The 20000-nt window shown below is 46.5% G+C and overlaps 1 protein-coding gene across 1 annotated transcript in view; it reads right to left on the bottom strand.

Annotated features, from left to right (window-relative positions):
* LOC310856318 (angiomotin-like) overlaps positions 1 to 20000 on the bottom strand; it is a gene marked incomplete at both ends in the record, with an annotated part of 40917 nt that overhangs the window by 19115 nt on the left and 1802 nt on the right. Inside the window, 7 exons of the mRNA XM_083761679.1 lie at positions 61 to 210; positions 10899 to 11044; positions 11780 to 11872; positions 12901 to 13045; positions 13167 to 13187; positions 18960 to 19157; positions 19326 to 19423. Of these exons, the coding sequence (XP_083617805.1) occupies positions 61 to 210; positions 10899 to 11044; positions 11780 to 11872; positions 12901 to 13045; positions 13167 to 13187; positions 18960 to 19157; positions 19326 to 19423 (851 nt within the window). The remainder of the gene's footprint in view (positions 1 to 60; positions 211 to 10898; positions 11045 to 11779; positions 11873 to 12900; positions 13046 to 13166; positions 13188 to 18959; positions 19158 to 19325; positions 19424 to 20000) is intronic.

The raw sequence follows: 20000 nt of genomic DNA, 5'->3' as shown, positions 1-20000 counted from the left end.
GTACCTGCTGGCTGCGCAGACTGTGTGTGTGTGTGTGTGTGTGTGTGTGTGTGTGTGTACCTGCTGGCTGCGCAGACTCTCCAGCTCCCTCTCCAGTCTGGTCCTCAGGCGGTGCTCCAGCTGCTCTCTCTTCTCGCAGGTGGCCTGCAGCTGCGCCAGGGCCTGCTGCATGCGCTCCACCTTCTCCACATACACCTGCTTCTTCTTCAGCTGCACACGCAATTTACAATTTACAATTTACAATTTAGGCATTTAGCAGACGCTCTTAATCCAGAGCGACTTACATTTAAGCAAGAACAAAAGCATGGGAATACATCACATAAAAGTATTTATCATGAAACATGCGTAAGCTAAGAAGGTAACAGTGGAATATCTAAATAATGAAACTATACATATAAACTATACATATTTACTACTATGCTATACATATGTACTATGGCGTGCTATGACTATATTCAATGCAATTATAGTGCTGTCTACATAACATGCTATAAGTCTGTATCAAATGCTATCTAAGTCTACAGAAATGCTATCTAAGGGGGTAGGGTAAGTGCTATGGGCCATGATGGAGTCTGAAAAGGTGGGTTTTCAGGCCACATGCACGCCAGACACACACACAGACAAAGCACACGGTAAAAATTGTCCATAAATGTAGTCTTACTTTTAGTCATCATCAACATCTTAGTTTTTATTACGGAATTATTTAGTTGTATTTTTCGTCATAGTTTTAGGACCCCCAAAATATATCAGACCCCCGTCTGAAAATATGTTGTTCCAGAGACCCCCCCCCCCTCCCCCTCCCCCTCCCCCTCCCCAGAAGCAAAGATTTGAGCAGATCTACAAGCTTGTAGATCTGCTATTTTTCAACAGCTAAAGTATAACTTGCTTAAAAGGCCAAAAGGGGATTCCGTCCTATAAGAGCGCTGCTGCTTATCTGTCCAATCAGATGAGTTGAGAGGCGGAGCCTGTGGAGATAGTTGCCGAAAGATTTTCATTTACTTCATCCACACTTTATCCTGGGCTGTGTGATGTGCTCCGGTTCCTGTTGATTTCATTGGATATCATTGGTCATCTGACCAGTTTCATTGGCTGTCATTGGATCAAATCGACAGGAACTGGAGCACACACAGCCCAAACACTTCTCCTCAACCACCACCAGGGGTCAGAATGGCACAAACTAATGAAATAAACTCATTTTATGCTCCCAGTAAAACAGTATCAGACTGTGGTTGTACCGGTCAGTAAAACAGTATCAGACTGTGGTTGTACTAGTCAGTACAACAGTATCAGACTGTGGTTGTACCGGTCAGTAAAACAGTATCAGACTGTGGTTGTACTGGTCAGTACAACAGTATCAGACTGTGGTTGTACTGGTGGTCAGTACAACAGTATCAGACTGTGGTTGTAGTGGTCAGTACAACAGTATCAGACTGTGGTTGTACTGGTGGTCAGTACAACAGTATCAGACTGTGGTTGTACTGGTCAGTACAACAGTATCAGACTGTGGTTGTACTGGTGGTCAGTACAACAGTATCAGACTGTGGTTGTAGTGGTCAGTACAACAGTATCAGACTGTGGTTTTACCGGTCAGTACAACAGTATCAGACTGTGGTTGTACCGGTCAGTACAACAGTATCAGACTATGGTTGTACCGGTCAGTACAACAGTATCAGACTGTGGTTGTACCGGTCAGTACGACAGTATCAGACTGTGGTTGTACCGGTCAGTACAACAGTATCAGACTGTGGTTGTACCGGTCAGTACAACAGTATCAGACTATGGTTGTACCGGTCAGTACAACAGTATCAGACTGTGGTTGTACCGGTCAGTACGACAGTATCAGACTGTGGTTGTACCGGTCAGTACAACAGTATCAGACTGTGGTTTTACCGGTCAGTACGACAGTATCAGACTGTGGTTGTACCGGTCAGTACAACAGTATCAGACTGTGGTTGTACTGGTCAGTACAACAGTATCAGACTGTGGTTGTACTGGTGGTCAGTACAACAGTATCAGACTGTGGTTGTACCGGTCAGTACAACAGTATCAGACTGTGGTTGTACCGGTCAGTACAACAGTATCAGACTGTGGTTGTACCGGTCAGTACGACAGTATCAGACTGTGGTTGTACCGGTCAGTACAACAGTATCAGACTGTGGTTGTACCGGTCAGTACAACAGTATCAGACTGTGGTTGTACCGGTCAGTACAACAGTATCAGACTGTGGTTGTACTGGTCAGTACAACAGTATCAGACTGTGGTTGTACTGGTGGTCAGTACAACAGTATCAGACTGTGGTTGTACCGGTCAGTACAACAGTATCAGACTGTGGTTGTACTGGTCAGTACAACAGTATCAGACTGTGGTTGTACTGGTGGTCAGTACAACAGTATCAGACTGTGGTTGTACCGGTCAGTACAACAGTATCAGACTGTGGTTGTACCGGTCAGTACAACAGTATCAGACTGTGGTTGTACCGGTCAGTACAACAGTATCAGACTGTGGTTGTACTGGTCAGTACAACAGTATCAGACTGTGGTTGTACTGGTCAGTACAGCAGTATCAGACTGTGGTTGTACCGGTCAGTACAACAGTATCAGACTGTGGTTGTACCGGTCAGTAAAACAGTATCAGACTGTGGTTGTACTGGTCAGTACAACAGTATCAGACTGTGGTTGTACCGGTCAGTACAACAGTATCAGACTGTGGTTGTACCGGTCAGTACAACAGTATCAGACTGTGGTTGTACTGGTCAGTACAACAGTATCAGACTGTGGTTGTACTGGTCAGTACAACAGTATCAGACTGTGGTTGTACTGGTCAGTACAACAGTATCAGACTGTGGTTGTACCGGTCAGTACAACAGTATCAGACTGTGGTTGTAGTGGTCAGTACAACAGTATCAGACTGTGGTTGTACCGGTCAGTACAACAGTATCAGACTGTGGTTGTAGTGGTCAGTACAACAGTATCAGACTGTGGTTGTACCGGTCAGTACAACAGTATCAGACTGTGGTTGTACCGGTCAGAACAACAGTATCAGACTGTGGTTGTACTGGTCAGTACAACAGTATCAGACTGTGGTTGTACTGGTCAGTACAACAGTATCAGACTGTGGTTGTAGTGGTCAGTACAACAGTATCAGACTGTGGTTGTAGCGGTCAGTACAACAGTATCAGACTGTGGTTGTACCGGTCAGTACAACAGTATCAGACTGAGGTTGTACTGGTCAGTACAACAGTATCAGACTGTGGTTGTACCGGTCAGTACAACAGTATCAGACTGTGGTTGTACCGGTCAGTACAACAGTATCAGACTGTGGTTGTACCGGTCAGTACAACAGTATCAGACTGTGGTTGTAGTACTGGTCAGTACAACAGTATCAGACTGTGGTTGTACCGGTCAGTACAACAGTATCAGACTGTGGTTGTACCGGTCAGTACAACAGTATCAGACTGTGGTTGTACCGGTCAGTACAACAGTATCAGACTGTGGTTGTACCGGTCAGTACAACAGTATCAGACTCTGGTTGAGTAAAACCATCCTCATCTAGTGGCAAAACATTGAGCAGCATTTATGGAGTGTTGGAGTTTGGAAGCGCTCGTTGTAAATCACTCCACCGTCCTGCCGTACCACCTGTTTCTAAATGTCACATAATGCAGGAGGCAGCAAAGATGTTGTGTTATTGAAAACAAGCACTTCCAAACTCTGACACTTAGAAACATAATCAAATGCAGGGCATTTCTTGACAGAAAGTAGCTCATAACGTTTCTATGGTGGATATTTATAAAACGAAAACTTTGCAGATAGAAAGAGGATAATTCAAGCTTTTCGTACAGCTGCAATGTTGTTGAGTTTAACATTGTTTAATGCAATCAGACAGGACTTTTCTGTGTGGATGAACGGGGCTGTCGAGGCCAAAAAGTAGTTTTTTGCCACTCATTAGGCGTTCCCGCATAACTTCCAGGTACGATGATGTCACGCGCATGCCCTCTTATAGGCATTTCTTAAAGTATTTATTTAAAGACGGTTACGCCGCGGACAAAGCCAACTCGGATCGTGACAAATCATGACAATGAACACAATCTTTTGGGGCCGATCAAATCATTAGAAAGAAGAAAAATAAAGGCAGGAGACAACACTATTCGTTTTGTTTTTCTTCTTATAAATTATTTGATCGGCCCCAAAACATTGTGTTCATTGTCATGATTTGTGAAATCTTGTGAAATGCCTTGCATGGTTTCCGCTGCCATCGGTGTATGAATGTGTGTGTGAATGGGTGAATGTAATGCACAATCTCTGTAAAGCGCCTTGGATAAAGGCGCTATATAAATGCACCATTTACCATTTACCATTTACCACACACACACACACACACACACACACACACACACACACACACACACACACACACACACACACACACCTCCCAGTGGGACGTGCCTCGAGGACCTTGTGAAAAGCCTATGGGCGAAATGCATTGGGATTCATTTCCTGGGCCACTCGTCGCTCTGAAAAGGGGGCGGGACTGCGACGCTCTATAGCCTTCTGTGTGCTGACTGCTGGGGGCCCGCTGTGGGCTAGCCCCTCCCACCCCTCACCGGTGCGAAAGTGGGTAGTAAAAAAACCAGGGCCGGGACTAATTGCGATTAATTACGATTAATTAACTACAAAAAAATTAATGCATTAAAAAAAATTACGCATTTTAATCGCACTAGAGGGAGGGCAGAATCCCATTCTTCCGACCGACGCCCCGTCGCGACGGTGCGTCGATCCGTCGCGACGCACCGTCGAAAGGTCCTATTTCGGTCCGTCGGTCGGTCGTTCCCGTCGGTCGGTCCGTCCGTCGCTCCGCCGCTCCGTCGCTCCGTCGGTCCGTTGCTCCGTCGCGACGCACCGTCGGTCGGTCCGTTTTTGCGTCGCGACGGACCGTCGGTCGCAGGGTTAGGGTGGATGGATTGATTCTGCCCTTGCTGCCCAAATGGTAACTCTGTCATTTCTCTACCGTTTTGGACGGGGGTGGTCTCTTTGGAATCGTGTGGCCCCCCTGGAGGTTTCTATGGGGGTCTCGAGGTTCGGGGACCCCTGGGGACCCCCACGGACCCCCAAATGGTAACTCTGTCATTTCTCTACCGTTTTGGAGGGGGTGGGCTCATTTGAATCGTGTCGCCCCCCTGGAGGTTTCTATGGGGGTCTCGAGGTTCGGGGACCCCTGGGGACCCCCAGGGACCCCCAAATGGTAATGTCACCTGTGGACACTAACTGTAATTGTCTCGCTGTCTCGCTGCTGCGCTGCGCCGCACAGACAGCAGCTTGCAGCAGCTGTCTGTATATAGCAGCTATATTATTATTATTATATTTTTTGCGCCGCCGCGTTGTCTCGCTGCTGCGCTCTTGTGTGTAACATGTGCGTTCGTGTTGCTGGTATAGATATTATTATTATTATATATCATATCCTCCTTCCCAGCCTCCCCGTCCTGGACGGCGCAGAACAGCGTTGGATCGCCGGCCGCCTATCGTTGATCGCCCGCCGTCTCCTCGAGGACCGCCGAGGCAGATGGTTTACTGCTATATGCCATAGTGTTTATTATAGCTACTATTATTATTGGGCATTTGCTAACTTAACGGTGTGGCACGTATTATTGTAGTGTACAGTACATTGGGTACAGCGGTCATTCAGGCTTCAGAGGGCTGCTTACAGGGGTGGAATATTCTCAGGGTTGGCTTCACCTGTCTCTTAGCGCCCCTATATTGGTGAACACGCATGTTTGTATTTTACTGCTGTGATTTTCGATAGAAGTGTTATCCTATTTTGATATAGGCTTATTGCAGTGATCGTTGGTGTGCACTTGATTTGCCGTGGCATCTTTTGTGGTCGTGTGTACTAATGTGTATACGATAATATACAGTGCCTATTTATATTGCTATATTTGCTACGTTTTAATAATTGCCAGTCATACAGTATAAATTGCCACATTGTTATACCTATACATTTACGTATTTTACTTGTATAGTGTTATATTTGATATCCTGCTACATGATTTTATACTTACCTGTTTTATCTCCGAGCTTATAATAAACTTTGTTACTTTTCTATATACGACCTGCCTGCTGCCCTTATCCGTTTTTCTCAAGCAATGACAATTTCACTGGAGCGCAGCGCTATATGCACGCAGACAGCACATGATAATGTGGCAAGAAAAATATATTCCAATTACTTTTCGGTGCGCACTCACCATGAATCCAAGCAGAGGTCCTCACAAGTAGGCCTATAGGTAAAACACCGCCGCCACAGTCCCAATGGCCCGTGCGCAAAAAGTTGATATTTAACATTGGCTATAATCTGCCAAATCTCAACCGATTGGTATAATTCCAAATGGTATACACTCAATGAAATTTATATTTTCCATTTTTCATGGGCGTATAAGTCATAGAGCCAGAGAAAGGAGAGATATGGTATATAGCCTGCAGTGGACTGTAACATTGCGTGGTCAGATCATACACTACAGAATTATATGGATCGGTTGGTGACTATATATGACGTTGATTAGGTCTAATGATTAGGTTATTCATCGCAGCCATGCTGGGTTTAACGAGATGGCTCAGTGCAACTGTTTTTGTCATGTTGCAGTCTATCGTTTGATAATCCGATTGATTTATAAAACATTTAGCATTATGAACTGAAGCAGAAGCTTGGTGCGCCGCAAAACAGAGGCCAGCCAGCGGTACCGTGACCACACCGTTCACTTATCTCTGCCTGCACAGTCAGTAATCCATTCCAAGCCCCCCGCCTCCACTCACACAAGTGAATCGCCATAGCGCAGCCCTCTTCATAATAAATACATACTTGTAGGATATATAGCCTACACATTACACAAATAACAGAATTGCTATTTTTATTGTAATAACGTGTGTGTGTGTGTGTGTGTGTGTGTGTGTGTGTGTGTGTGTGTGTGTGTGTGTGTGTGTGTGTGTGTGTGTGTGTGTGCGCGCGAACTTCGAGATGAGTTGGTGACATTGGTTTGTATTTTGATTTGAAATAAATAATGATGAATAGATGTCTACTGTTCATGCTTGTGTGTGTTTTTTTTAGACAATAGACCACTTAGCAATTGCTTTAACTATGAAAGAAATGAAGACGATGAAGGATATCGATTAAATGTATGTTTCACTATATATAAAATATATACCTTGACTCTCCCTCTGAATGAAATTAAAAATCGGGTCCTAATAATTAACCCTAAAAATCTATAGACCTACCCTTAGTTTTAGCTGGAACACACGCTCAGCATCGCGGGGTTAATGGTAGGCCTACTTGGTAACTATACTTAAAAGGTCTATACTTTATCCCATCACAACTATAGTGATTTTGCAGCTATTTTCAATGAACAGTATGGTCTATTGTTGATTAATGTGGTCATTTCAATCTAGGCGCCGTAATGCGCAAAATGGAGTCGACCGGTGGCCACTGATGGCCTATTATTCCTATAAATTCATATCATGCCTGTTGGTGAAATATAAACATCTAAAATGGTTCAGTAATAATTAGCATAAGTTATTATTAACGAAAAACATCTAATACTATTTTAAATTGGTCTAGTAAAGTTAGTAACTAATCAGAAGTTGTTTCAAACAACTGTTTGAAAAAACTGTTTGTTTTTCGTTAATAATAATACATGCTAATTATTATTGAACGGTAAGTATGCTGGTATGTACGCTATGGTACACTATAAGCTTGTATATCTGTTTATTTTAAGAATGCGCCGCTGCATTCTGTCAGAATCTCGTGTGTGTGTGTGTGTGTGTGTGTGTGTGTGTGTGTGTGTGTGTGTGTGTGTGTGTGTGTGTGTGTGTGTGTATGTGCACACATGTGTCACACATGATGTGTGCTATATATTTTATAGCTCTAGAGACGCAGAGACAGAGACATATTTATTTAAAATCATCCTGGCACGTAGGCCTATAGACAACGGCGTCAACTCCGCGCAAGAGCCAAAGCACCCGCTGGCAAAATAATAATAAGTTAATATATATAGGCTACTCTAAGGTGGGCACCTGTCGTTATAAACCTTCTGCACTTGCCTATAAAGCCAATGAACGGAGCTCATTTCTCTCTCTCTCTCTCTCTCTCTCTCTCTCTCTCTTTCTCTCTCTCTCTCTCTCCATCTGCCGTGCACATGCAAAGAGCGCATGCAGGTATCCAACTATCCAACATTGATAAACTGGTTCGCTTATATCCGTGCAGTATAACATCAAAGTCCAGTAGGCCTATAGTCCATTTATCGACGATCCAGCAGCACAGTAGCTGTATACAGTAGGCCTATTAATCATAATCAATGAACATGTGTCAGCCGCTGTTGTCAAACTGCCCCCCCCCCCCCCCCCCCTATCTGTCTATCTGCATGCTACGACAGACAGACAGACCTGTCAATGCGCTATACGGTGGCCAGGGAGGTGTCATGCAGGGGCGTTATCTTCTTATAACGTCAGTTATCCCCGCGGGGGTTTTTCCTTCGTTTGGTACAGTTTGCTAATGAAGAGTATACTCTGAATATATTCTTTCAAATGAGGTTTGGCCTTATATCAAACATACATGCTCAGTATTTTTATTAATACATTTTCAACTATTTGAATAAAGGTTGTATATCAGTGAAGCCACCACAGCTCATGAAACAGAATAGGCTGCATGGCTAACAGGGCTTAGTGCTTCCCTATACCATATCTCTCCTTTCTCTGGCTCTATGACTTATACGCCCATGAAAAATGGAAAATATAAATTTCATTGAGTGTATACCATTTGGAATTATACCAATCGGTTGAGATTTGGCAGATTATAGCCAATGTTAAATATCAACTTTTTGCGCACGGGCCATTGGGACTGTGGCGGCGGTGTTTTACCTATAGGCCTACTTGTGAGGACCTCTGCTTGGATTCATGGTGAGTGCGCACCGAAAAGTAATTGGAATATATTTTTCTTGCCACATTATCATGTGCTGTCTGCGTGCATATAGCGCTGCGCTCCAGTGAAATTGTCATTGCTTGAGAAAAACGGATAAGGGCAGCAGGCAGGTCGTATATAGAAAAGTAACAAAGTTTATTATAAGCTCGGAGATAAAACAGGTAAGTATAAAATCATGTAGCAGGATATCAAATATAACACTATACAAGTAAAATACGTAAATGTATAGGTATAACAATGTGGCAATTTATACTGTATGACTGGCAATTATTAAAACGTAGCAAATAGCAATATAAATAGGCACTGTATATTATCGTATACACATTAGTACACACGACCACAAAAGATGCCACGGCAAATCAAGTGCACACCAACGATCACTGCAATAAGCCTATATCAAAATAGGATAATCTATCGAAAATCACAGCAGTAAAATACAAACATGCGTGTTCACCAATATAGGGGCGCTAAGAGACAGGTGAAGCCAACCCTGAGAATATTCCACCCCTGTAAGCAGCCCTCTGAAGCCTGAATGACCGCTGTACCCAATGTACTGTACACTACAATAATACGTGCCACACCGTTAAGTTAGCAAATGCCCAATAATAATAGTAGCTATAATAAACACTATGGCATATAGCAGTAAACCATCTGCCTCGGCGGTCCTCGAGGAGACGGCGGGCGATCAACGATAGGCGGCCGGCGATCCAACGCTGTTCTGCGCCGTCCAGGACGGGGAGGCTGGGAAGGAGGATATGATATATAATAATAATAATATCTATACCAGCAACACGAACGCACATGTTACACACAAGAGCGCAGCAGCGAGACAACGCGGCGGCGCAAAAAATATAATAATAATAATATAGCTGCTATATACAGACAGCTGCTGCAAGCTGCTGTCTGTGCGGCGCAGCGCAGCAGCGAGACAGCGAGACAATTACAGTTAGTGTCCACAGGTGACATTACCATTTGGGGGTCCCTGGGGGTCCCCAGGGGTCCCCGAACCTCGAGACCCCCATAGAAACCTCCAGGGGGGCGACACGATTCAAATGAGCCCACCCCCTCCAAAACGGTAGAGAAATGACAGAGTTACCATTTGGGGGTCCGTGGGGGTCCCCAGGGGTCCCCGAACCTCGAGACCCCCATAGAAACCTCCAGGGGGGCCACACGATTCCAAAGAGACCACCCCCGTCCAAAACGGTAGAGAAATGACAGAGTTACCATTTGGGCAGCAAGGGCAGAATCAATCCATCCACCCTAACCCTGCGACCGACGGTCCGTCGCGACGCAAAAACGGACCGACCGACGGTGCGTCGCGACGGAGCAACGGACCGACGGAGCGACGGAGCGGCGGAGCGACGGACGGATCGACCGACGGGAACGACCGACCGACGGACCGAAATAGGACCTTTCGACGGTGCGTCGCGACGGATCGACGCACCGTCGCGACGGGGCGTCGGTCGGAAGAATGGGATTCTGCCCTTGCTGCTATTTTTTTCACCGCGGAACGTTGTCACTGGACAGTTTATCCGATGGTAGCGTGGATTACAGCACAGTTGTGTGTAATTATTCAATAAAGAATTATTACCCCTATTACTACAAAAACAATGTTTTATTGCTTAAACTTATGTATTCACTATTCATTGATTCACTAGTATACCAAAATCCATTTGAAAAAATTGCTTTCTCACTGTTCTCGGGTCAAATAATGATATGCGATTAAAATGCGATTAATCTAGATTAATTAATCGCAAAGCCTCTGATTAATTAGATTAATTATTTTAATCGAGTCCCAGCTCTAAAAAAAACCATAGGGACGCTGTTCCTACCTCCTCCTCCAGCTTGACTACTTTGGCCTGGGCTGGTCTCTGATCTGTTCCTACCTCCTCCTCCAGCTTGACTACTTTGGCCTGGGCTGGTCTCTGATCTGTTCCTACCTCCTCCTCCAGCTTGACTACTTTGGCCTGCGCGTTGTTGAGCGCCTGGTCTCTGATCTCGATGTGTCGTCTCTGGTCGTCGGTCTGAGAGCGCAGAGCGCTCACCTCCATCTCCACCTTCTCCTTCTCCCTCAGCACGTCTTTATCTGGAGACGCACACGCACGCACGCACGCACACACACACAGTCACGCACACACAGACACACACACACACAGTCACGCACACACAGACACACACGCACGCGCAGGCACGCAACGCATGCATGCACGGACGCACGCACACACACACGCACACACACACACACACATTGATTTAAGAGGAGACGTTTGAATGAATGAATGAACCACACATTGATTTAAGAGGGGATTCACACTGAGACGGACTGAATCCGTTTCATTGGAACCGTTTCCGAATACGGTTGCCTGGTCCCCGATGGCCATGATTCACATTGCCCGAGATTCAACAGCGCACCCGGGTACACTTGCATAACACACTTTAATCCCCCTGATGACGGTGTGCTTGATGGCTGGCGCTCACGGACACTGACCATCAACTGTGCGACATTGTCTCAAATAAATCCAGACACACTGCATTGCATTGCCTCTTTGGCTTTTTGCCGTTATACTACTTCACTGTCAGCCTGCCTGCTATTCACTGATCTACAAGCTCGTAGCGCGCCACTCGGTGGCGCGCTACGAGCTTGTAGATCTGCTATTTTTGAAAAATCGAAGAACAACTGACATTTTTAGAATCTGATCTCAGGTCAGAATGGGTTACAGTAAATACACATAATGTGTGTGTGTGTGTGTGTGTGTGTGTGTGTGTGTGTGTGTGTGTGTGTGTGTGTGTGTGTGTGTGTGTGTGTGTGTGTGTTACTCACTCTGAGAGAGCAGTTGCGAGATGGTTTTGCGGCTGTCTTCAGAACCGTCACATTCTTTAACCGCCAGCTGCTTATTGGCCGTTTCCATACGCTCTGCAATGACATCACAATGACATCACTCATGAGTCATGACATCATCACTCACAACAACTGTAATGACATCACAACTATAACTTCACCAAATGTCACCGGCCGATTTCATCCAATCAGGAGAGAGAGAGAGAGAGAGAGAGAGCCCAATCCACAGGGTCAATAATATGATTGGCTGCTACATTTATTTAGTTTCTTCAATTCCTGTTATTATCGTCATGTTGTTTATCGTCGTCGTTATCACGTCCTTGTTCCTGTATCGCAGCTGCTTCAGGGGGTCCCTGGGGGCCCCCAGGGGTCCTTCAGGGGGTCCCTGGGGGTCATCAGCAGATTGTGTCGCTGCTTCTTGGCCTGGAAAGGAGCCAGCTGAGGTGGTTCAGACATCTGGTTAGGATGCCTCTCAGGCGTCTCCCTAGGGAGGTCCTCGACGCACGTCCAACTGGGAGGAGACCCCGGGGCAGACCAAGGACCACGTCCCACTGGGAGGAGACCCCGGGGCAGACCAAGGATCACGTCCCACTGGGAGGAGACCCCGGGGCAGACCAAGGACCACGTCCCACTGGGAGGAGACCCCGGGGCAGACCAAGGACCACGTCCCACTGGGAGGAGACCCCCGGGGCAGACCAAGGACCACGTCCCACTGGGAGGAGACCCCGGGGCAGACCAAGGACCACGTCCCACTGGGAGGAGACCCCGGGGCAGACCAAGGACCACGTCCCACTGGGAGGAGAACCCGGGGCAGACCAAGGACCACGTCCCACTGGGAGGAGACCCCGGTGCAGATCAAGGACCACGTCCCACTGGGAGGAGACCCCGGGGCAGACCAAGGACCACGTCCCACAGGGAGGAGACCCCCGGGGCAGACCAAGGACCACGTCCCACTGGGAGGAGACCCCCGGGGCATCTGGTTAGGATGCCTCTCGGGTGTCTCCCTAGGGAGGTCCTCGAGGCATGTCCCACTGGGAGGTGTGTGCGTGCGTGCGTGCGTGCGTGCGTGCGTGTGTGTGTGTGTGTGTGTGTGTGCGTGTTACCTCGGAGGTCTCTGTTGAAGTCGTGCAGTCTCCTGACCTCCAGCTCCAGTTTGTTTCTCATGGTTTTCTCCAGAGCTTCTCTCTTAGAAGACGACTTGGCCAGATTCTCATAGGCCTCTGACACCAGCTGGATCTCTGTCTCCAACTAGAGGAGAGGAGAGGAGAGGAGAGGAGAGGAGAGGAGAGGAGAGGAGAGGAGAGGAGAGGAGAGGAGAGGAGAGGAGAGGAGAGGAGAGGAGAGGAGAGGAGAGGAGAGGAGAGGAGACCAGCTGGATCTCTGTCTCCAACTAGAGGAGAGGAGAGGAGAGGAGAGGAGAGGAGAGGAGAGGAGAGGAGAGGAGAGGAGAGGAGAGGAGAGGAGAGGAGAGGAGAGGAGAGGAGAGGAGAGGAGAGGAGAGGAGAGGAGAGGAGAGGAGAGGAGAGGAGAGGAGAGGAGAGGAGAGGAGAGGAGAGGAGAGGAGGTTAGACTGGATCTGTCCCCAGCTGGAGGGAGAGGAGAGGAGAGGAGAGGAGAGGAGAGGAGAGGAGAGGAGAGGAGAGGAGAGGAGAGGAGAGGAGAGGAGAGGAGAGGAGAGGAGAGGGAGAGACAGCGAAATCCCTTCACGACGTACGTCGCGACGTATATTTTTCCGTCGCAACGTATATTCGAGTACGTCCTGGCGTAAATATCAATTCGTCCCGGCAGAACGGACTCGTCGCGGCTATATCTACCCGTTTGCGACGTAATAGGTTGACTATTATTTTCCGTTGCGCCAGAACGGGACTCGTCGCAGCTATATCTACCCGTTGTGGCGTGAGCTGGACTCGTCGCGGCAGAACGTGACTCGTCGCGACTATATCTACCCGTTTGCGACGTGCGCCTCGCCGGTCCGGTCTCCAGGCGAGCCTGCGTCCTTCATATATTTTTTTTTCTGCTCTCGTTGGACTTAACTTTAAAAGTCCAATGGAACACCTCTTTGTAACGGGCCGCTGTAGCATAGTGGTCTAATCCCTTGCCTCTCTATTCTTTTTTGCTGAGGACGCTGGTTCAATTCCCGCTCGCGGCAGACCAAAATTATTATATTTTAGACAGACACACAGACAGACAGACAGACAGACAGACTGCCTGTCTGCCTACCTGTCTGCCTGCCTAATGTATTGTAAATAATGTATTCATTCCATACGGCTATTTTTTTTTAATATAAAAACTTTTGTCTTTCGCGCGATTCGAACCAGCGTCGTCAGCACCAAAACATTGAGAGGCGAGTGATTAAACCGCTAGACTACAGCGGCCATACGTTACAAAGAAGTGTTTCATTGGACTTATAAAGACAATAGCACCCAGCTGCAGTCTCGCAAGGGGAGGGACCGGAAGTGCTTTTATTTCCGGCTTCCACGTGCACAAGCGCACATACACGCACGCGAAATATAATGCGCGTGCACGACACGCACTTGCTGGTGCGCGCTTAAATGCCGGGTGTATATAGTACCATCTGTGCTTAAACATAATTACGTGGTCGGTTTGGAAAAGTTTGAAGTAGTTTGTTGTAGGTAATATTTTAATTGAAAGCTTATTAGTTGGTGGTATAAGTGTGCATATTTGAAGAAATGCAAATCTAACAATAATAAAATGATATGCAATAATAGGCTAGGCCTATATGGTCGATTATAACATAATGATATCAAGGCATTTAAGTAATGTAATAAGTTGCTATAACCCCGTACCCCTGTCCCACACACACCATGTCCAGACCATAGACCACAGACACACGACCATATGCATTTAATTTACTATGAAAACCTGCATTTCCCGTCAGTGTGTCATGTCACGCCTCGTGTCATGCCTCCATATATGGTCACGCCTCATGACACGTCACACCACCATATATGGCCGTTTCCATATGATATAAGGGGTGGCGATCTTTTTTCCGACACCCGTCTAACTATTGTCCCGTCTAACCTAAGGGGTGTCGGACTATTGTCCCGTCTAACCTAAGGGGTGTCTAACCTAAGGGTGACCTGTCTAACGTACGGTTTGTCGGACTATTGCCGCAACTTCTGTCTGTCTAATGTCGTGTCGGACTGTTGGAGTAAAAAGACGGTATTTCAGACAATAGTCCGAAACTGTCGGACCATTGTCCCGTCGGCTAAAAAGGTGTCGGAAAAAAGACCTGGACCCTGTGTGTGGTGCCACTGCCACCGCACATTAAAATGCCACCAAAAAAAAGCCAAAAGCCAACCGCAGGGCAGCAGAAAATATCAGCAACCCTATTTTCTAAACCTGCTGCCTCTACTCCAGGTATGTCACTGTGTAATGAAAACAATGTAAAGTTGTATTAACCATTAAAACTGCCACAGTTATTTCACATAGCCAAAATATGAAATATGTAGAAGCCTATCCATCATTGCCGTAGGATTTTTTTTTTTAATCCTTGCTACCCATCCTTCCCACGAAAAAATAAATAAGTAAAATAAAATAAAATAAATTCCTTGCTACCCATCCTTCCCACGAAAAAATAAAATAAAATAAATTCCCTACCTACTCAGCCCAAAAATGACAGCCAATCGGAAACCAAAGTTTTTTTTTTTAGGCCTTATACTGCGCTGTAGTGGAAAGCTGGGCAGTATGAGTCTAAAGCTATGTTTCTATGTCAGAGGTTCTTCGATAATAAAAAAAATAGCAGACCTACAAGCTCGTAGTGCGCCACTCAGTGGCACGCTATGAGCTTGTAGATCTAGATAGCAAATGCGCTGCACAAGGTGCCCTTTTTTTTCACTTGAGCACCTGCCCCTCTAAATGTCTGTGCACGCCACTGGTGACTGCATGCAGGGCATATCGTGTTATGTTTTTAGTTTTTTTCCAAAAATGATGTTTTAGCAAATGCAACATAAACAAGGCGTAAACCAGGGTGGAACAATAAATTAGGCAGAAAGAGCCTGCTCATGGTTGGTCAGTCAGGGACCAATCAGAACGTGCTGACAAAAAGCTAAATTAGGAGCTTCATGTGGATTCATGGCATTGGTATATTTATATACGTGTGTCTGATACAATTAATATAAAACATAATTATCTAAATACTGAATGTTAAAAATTGCCTGGGATGAAATACACCAGCCTGAGAACTAGAAGACACACACACACACACACACACACACACACACTCAAGGTTCAAGGTTCTTTATTATTTGTCTCCCGAGGAAGACATTTGTGACCAGAGACTGCCATCGCGCACATTCCAGCTTTTCACCAGAGGAGAAAAACTTTTTTTTTTTTTTTCCAAAATGACTTAATAGCACAGGCAGACTCTTCACATACTAGAGCATGGAGGGAGGGCAGAATCCATTTCTTCCGACTGACGGTCGGTCGCGACGCACCCGTCGCTCCGTCGCGACGCACCGTCGAACGGTCCTATTTCGGTCCGTCGGTCCGTCGTTCCGTCGGTCCGTCGGTCCGTGGCTCCGTCGCTCCGTCGGTCCGTCGCTCCGTGGCTCCGTCGCTCCGTCGGTCGGTCCGTTTTTGCGTCGCGACGGACCGCCGGTCGCAGGTTTAGGGTGGATGGATTCTGCCCTTGCTGCCCAAATGGTAACTCTGTCATTTCTCTACCGTTTTGGTGGGCTCTTTGGAATCGTGTGGCCCCCCTGGAGGTTTCTATGGGGGTCTCGAGGTTCGGGGACCCCTGGGGACCCCCAGGGACCCCCAAATGGTAATGTCACCTGTGGACACTAACTGTAATTGTCTCGCTGTCTCGCTGCTGCGCTGCGCCGCACAGACAGCAGCTTGTGTGTAACATGTGCGTTCGTGCCGTGTTGCTGGTATATTATTATTATTATATTTTTTGCGCCGCCGCGTTGTCTCGCTGCTGCGCTGCACAGACAGCAGCTTGTGTGTAACATGTGCGTTCGTGTAAATGTTCGTGTAAATGTTTTAGGTCGGCCGGTCGGTGATTTGGTCTGTCCTTCATATATTTTTTTTTCTGCTCTCGTTGGACTTAACTTTAAAAGTCCAATGGAACACCTCTTTGTAACGGGCCGCTGTAGTATAGTGGTCTAATCCCTCGCCTCTCTATTCTTTTTTGCTGAGGACGCTGGTTCAATTCCCGCTCGCGGCAGACCAAAATTATTATATTTTAGACAGACACACAGACAGACAGACAGACTGCCTGTCTGCCTGCCTGTCTGCCTGCCTAATGTATTGTAAATAATGTATTCATTCCATACGGCTATTTTTTTTTAATATAAAAACTTTTGTCTTTCGCGCGATTCGAACCAGCGTCGTCAGCACCAAAACATTGAGAGGCGAGTGATTAAACCGCCAGACTACAGCAGCCATACGTTACAAAGAAGTGTTTCATTGGACTTATAAAGACAATAGCACCCAGCTGCAGTCTCGCAAGGGGAGGGACCGGAAGTGCTTTTATTTCCGGCTTCCACGTGCACAAGCGCACATACACGCCACACGATTCCAAAGAGCCCACCCCCGTCCAAAACGGTAGAGAAATGACAGAGTTACCATTTGGGCAGCAAGGGCAGAATCCATCCACCCTAAACCTGCGACCTGCGGTCCGTCGTGACGCAAAAACGGACCGACCGACGGAGCCACGGAGCCACGGAGCCACGGAGCGACGGACCGACGGAGCGACGGAGCGACGGAGCCACGGACCGACCGACCGACGGAACGACGGACCGACGGACCGAAATAGGACCGTTCGACGGTGCGTCGCGACGGAGCGACAGGTGCGTCGCGACCGACCGTCGGTCGGAAGAAATGGATTCTGCCCTTGCTGGGAGCATGTCTGAAATAAGTGTCAAAACTGAAATTGACATGTAAATATGAACCTTTCAAGCCTGTTTTCTCAACTCGCTGTTTTCTGCAAGGCATAACTCTATAAGCCATATCTCCAAACTGAACAACCAATATGTCAATTTGAAGCTATGATTCCCTGCTTTGATATGAAATGAAAAAACAAAAATTCAAAAAAATCCAATGGCAGTCTCCCAGTCAAATTTGGTCACATTTGTCTTAGACCAGGGACCCGCATCCAAGCGTAGCCCTTATGCCCATGTCGTCACAGTGCATTTAAATAGCAGACCTACAAGCTCGTAGCGTGCTATGAGCTTGTAGATCTGCTATTTTTCAATAGCTAAAGCATAACATAATGCTAACACCAAAAGGGGTTTCCTCGCCCAGAATAACAGTGTTTAACATTGAACAGAGAATCAAGTCAACAATATCTGTAGCACCGAAGTCCTGACGTCACTCGCTCATCCCCTGGTTCTGCCTGGTTCACGGAAGTAATTTCTCTATGGAGAATAACATGGGGTGATCTTAATATCGTCTACTATAAGCGTTGTGGTCCAAAAATAAACAAGCAGCCTCGGCGTTATTGTCAGGGAGGTGTCTCTGTATCGTTTGCGTCTGTTTCTATAGCGAGAATGTAACAAATGCAGTAGCAGTAACAATAGCGCTTTCTCTCAGTCAGTTAATTCTTTATATCCACTAGCCCTTACCCGTTGTGAGATATTTGTGACGTTGTGGCCGTGGGGGGTACTGCGCCCGGTGCGTTTTTAATTCACTAATGAATTCATTAATAATCATTAATGTGTCAAATAAAAAAAGGGCTTCGTTACGCCCTCCATATTCATATGGTCAATGCATGTGTGAAAAGCGAGCGATTGGTGCAGGCAATGAGGAGCTACGGTGGTGTTTCTGACATACAGACAGACAGACAGACATTGTTAGAATTATAGTATGATGATGATGATGATGATGATGATGATGATGATGATGATGATATGAGTGAAACGGCCTGGATGATTTGTTTATATTTCAAACACAGTTATTATATGAGGTGATCTAAAATCCCCCCCCCCCCCCCCTATGGGGATTACAATTAATATCTGGGATTTCGTGATACTCAAAGACGGCTTGAGTGACACTTTTATCTTACAATGCAAATAAAACAGTACATGAACCCGTAGATTTGTGCCCCTCTACCGATATTGACGTCAGACTTTGGTGCTCGATGTCTCGGTCTCTGTGTCCCGTTTCAGTATTCAGGACTCCATTCATTAAAGATGACGGCCAGAAACACCACGACTGTCGTCACGTAGAAAATGAAGAACGCTCGGTTGATTCTGGTGGCCATTCTGCTCCAGTAACCTCCAGGCCTGCCTCCATCTTCCTCGCTCTTGAGGAACGAACGCAGGTTCTTCTCCAGATCTCTCAGCTGGTCCAGGATCACCTGGAATCCACCAGATTCCCCTTTGAGATCGCTGTCCTGAAACACACATTACATTAGATTAGGTAGATTATAGGTTCGACGACAATGATTAGAGGGACACACAGTTTTGAAGTTTCGGATGAATTAGTATTCATGTATTAATCAATTCCAGCGCATAATTGTATTCATCTATAAACACACTACATGGTGACATCATGTGCTAACCTTTTCAGCCACACTAAGAGGCTCGTGGCTTGTCTCTCTAGCGCCACCATCAGGGGGGACATTGTAAAAGCAGGGAGGACACCACTTGCTTCTCTTCTCTGAAATGACACACAATTAAACCACATGACTGATGAGTAAAACCATTCACAATATTCATGGTTGAGGATTTTGAACAATGAATTCCAAAGATTAAGGAATAAGATGAACAAGACGTTGTGTTTCGGCACAAATTGACCATGTAAAACTTTTGTCTGTGGTGTGGTATAATATATAATATCAGCTTTCTTCTTTCTCTTATCCCATTCTGACCTGAGATCAGATTCATACGAGGTTTCCGCCGGACACACACTGGTCTGATGAACCCATTCTGACCTGAGATCAGATTCTAAAAATGTCAGTCGTTCTTCGATTTTTTCAAAAATAGCAGACCTACAAGGTCGTATCGCGCCACTCGGTGGCGCGATATGAGCTTGTAGATCTGCTATTTTTCAATAGCTAAAGCATAACATGATGCCGACACCAAAATGGGTGCCCGGTCAGAATGGGTTATATGAACGAATGGAGAGAGCAATTGACACATATTGGCATAATATTGTTCTCTCTGAAGAAAGTTGCTGTCACCATAGAGTCGGCATGTCCAGAGGCGACCGTGCCTTCTCTGTTGTAGCCCCCAAA

Source organism: Protomyctophum parallelum (assembly GCF_964188405.1).
Source record: "Protomyctophum parallelum genome assembly, chromosome: 1".
In the NCBI taxonomy this organism is placed as follows: domain Eukaryota; kingdom Metazoa; phylum Chordata; class Actinopteri; order Myctophiformes; family Myctophidae; genus Protomyctophum; species Protomyctophum parallelum.
Note: the sequence above shows the minus strand (reverse complement) of the source record. Positions and strands in the feature narration are given on the sequence as shown.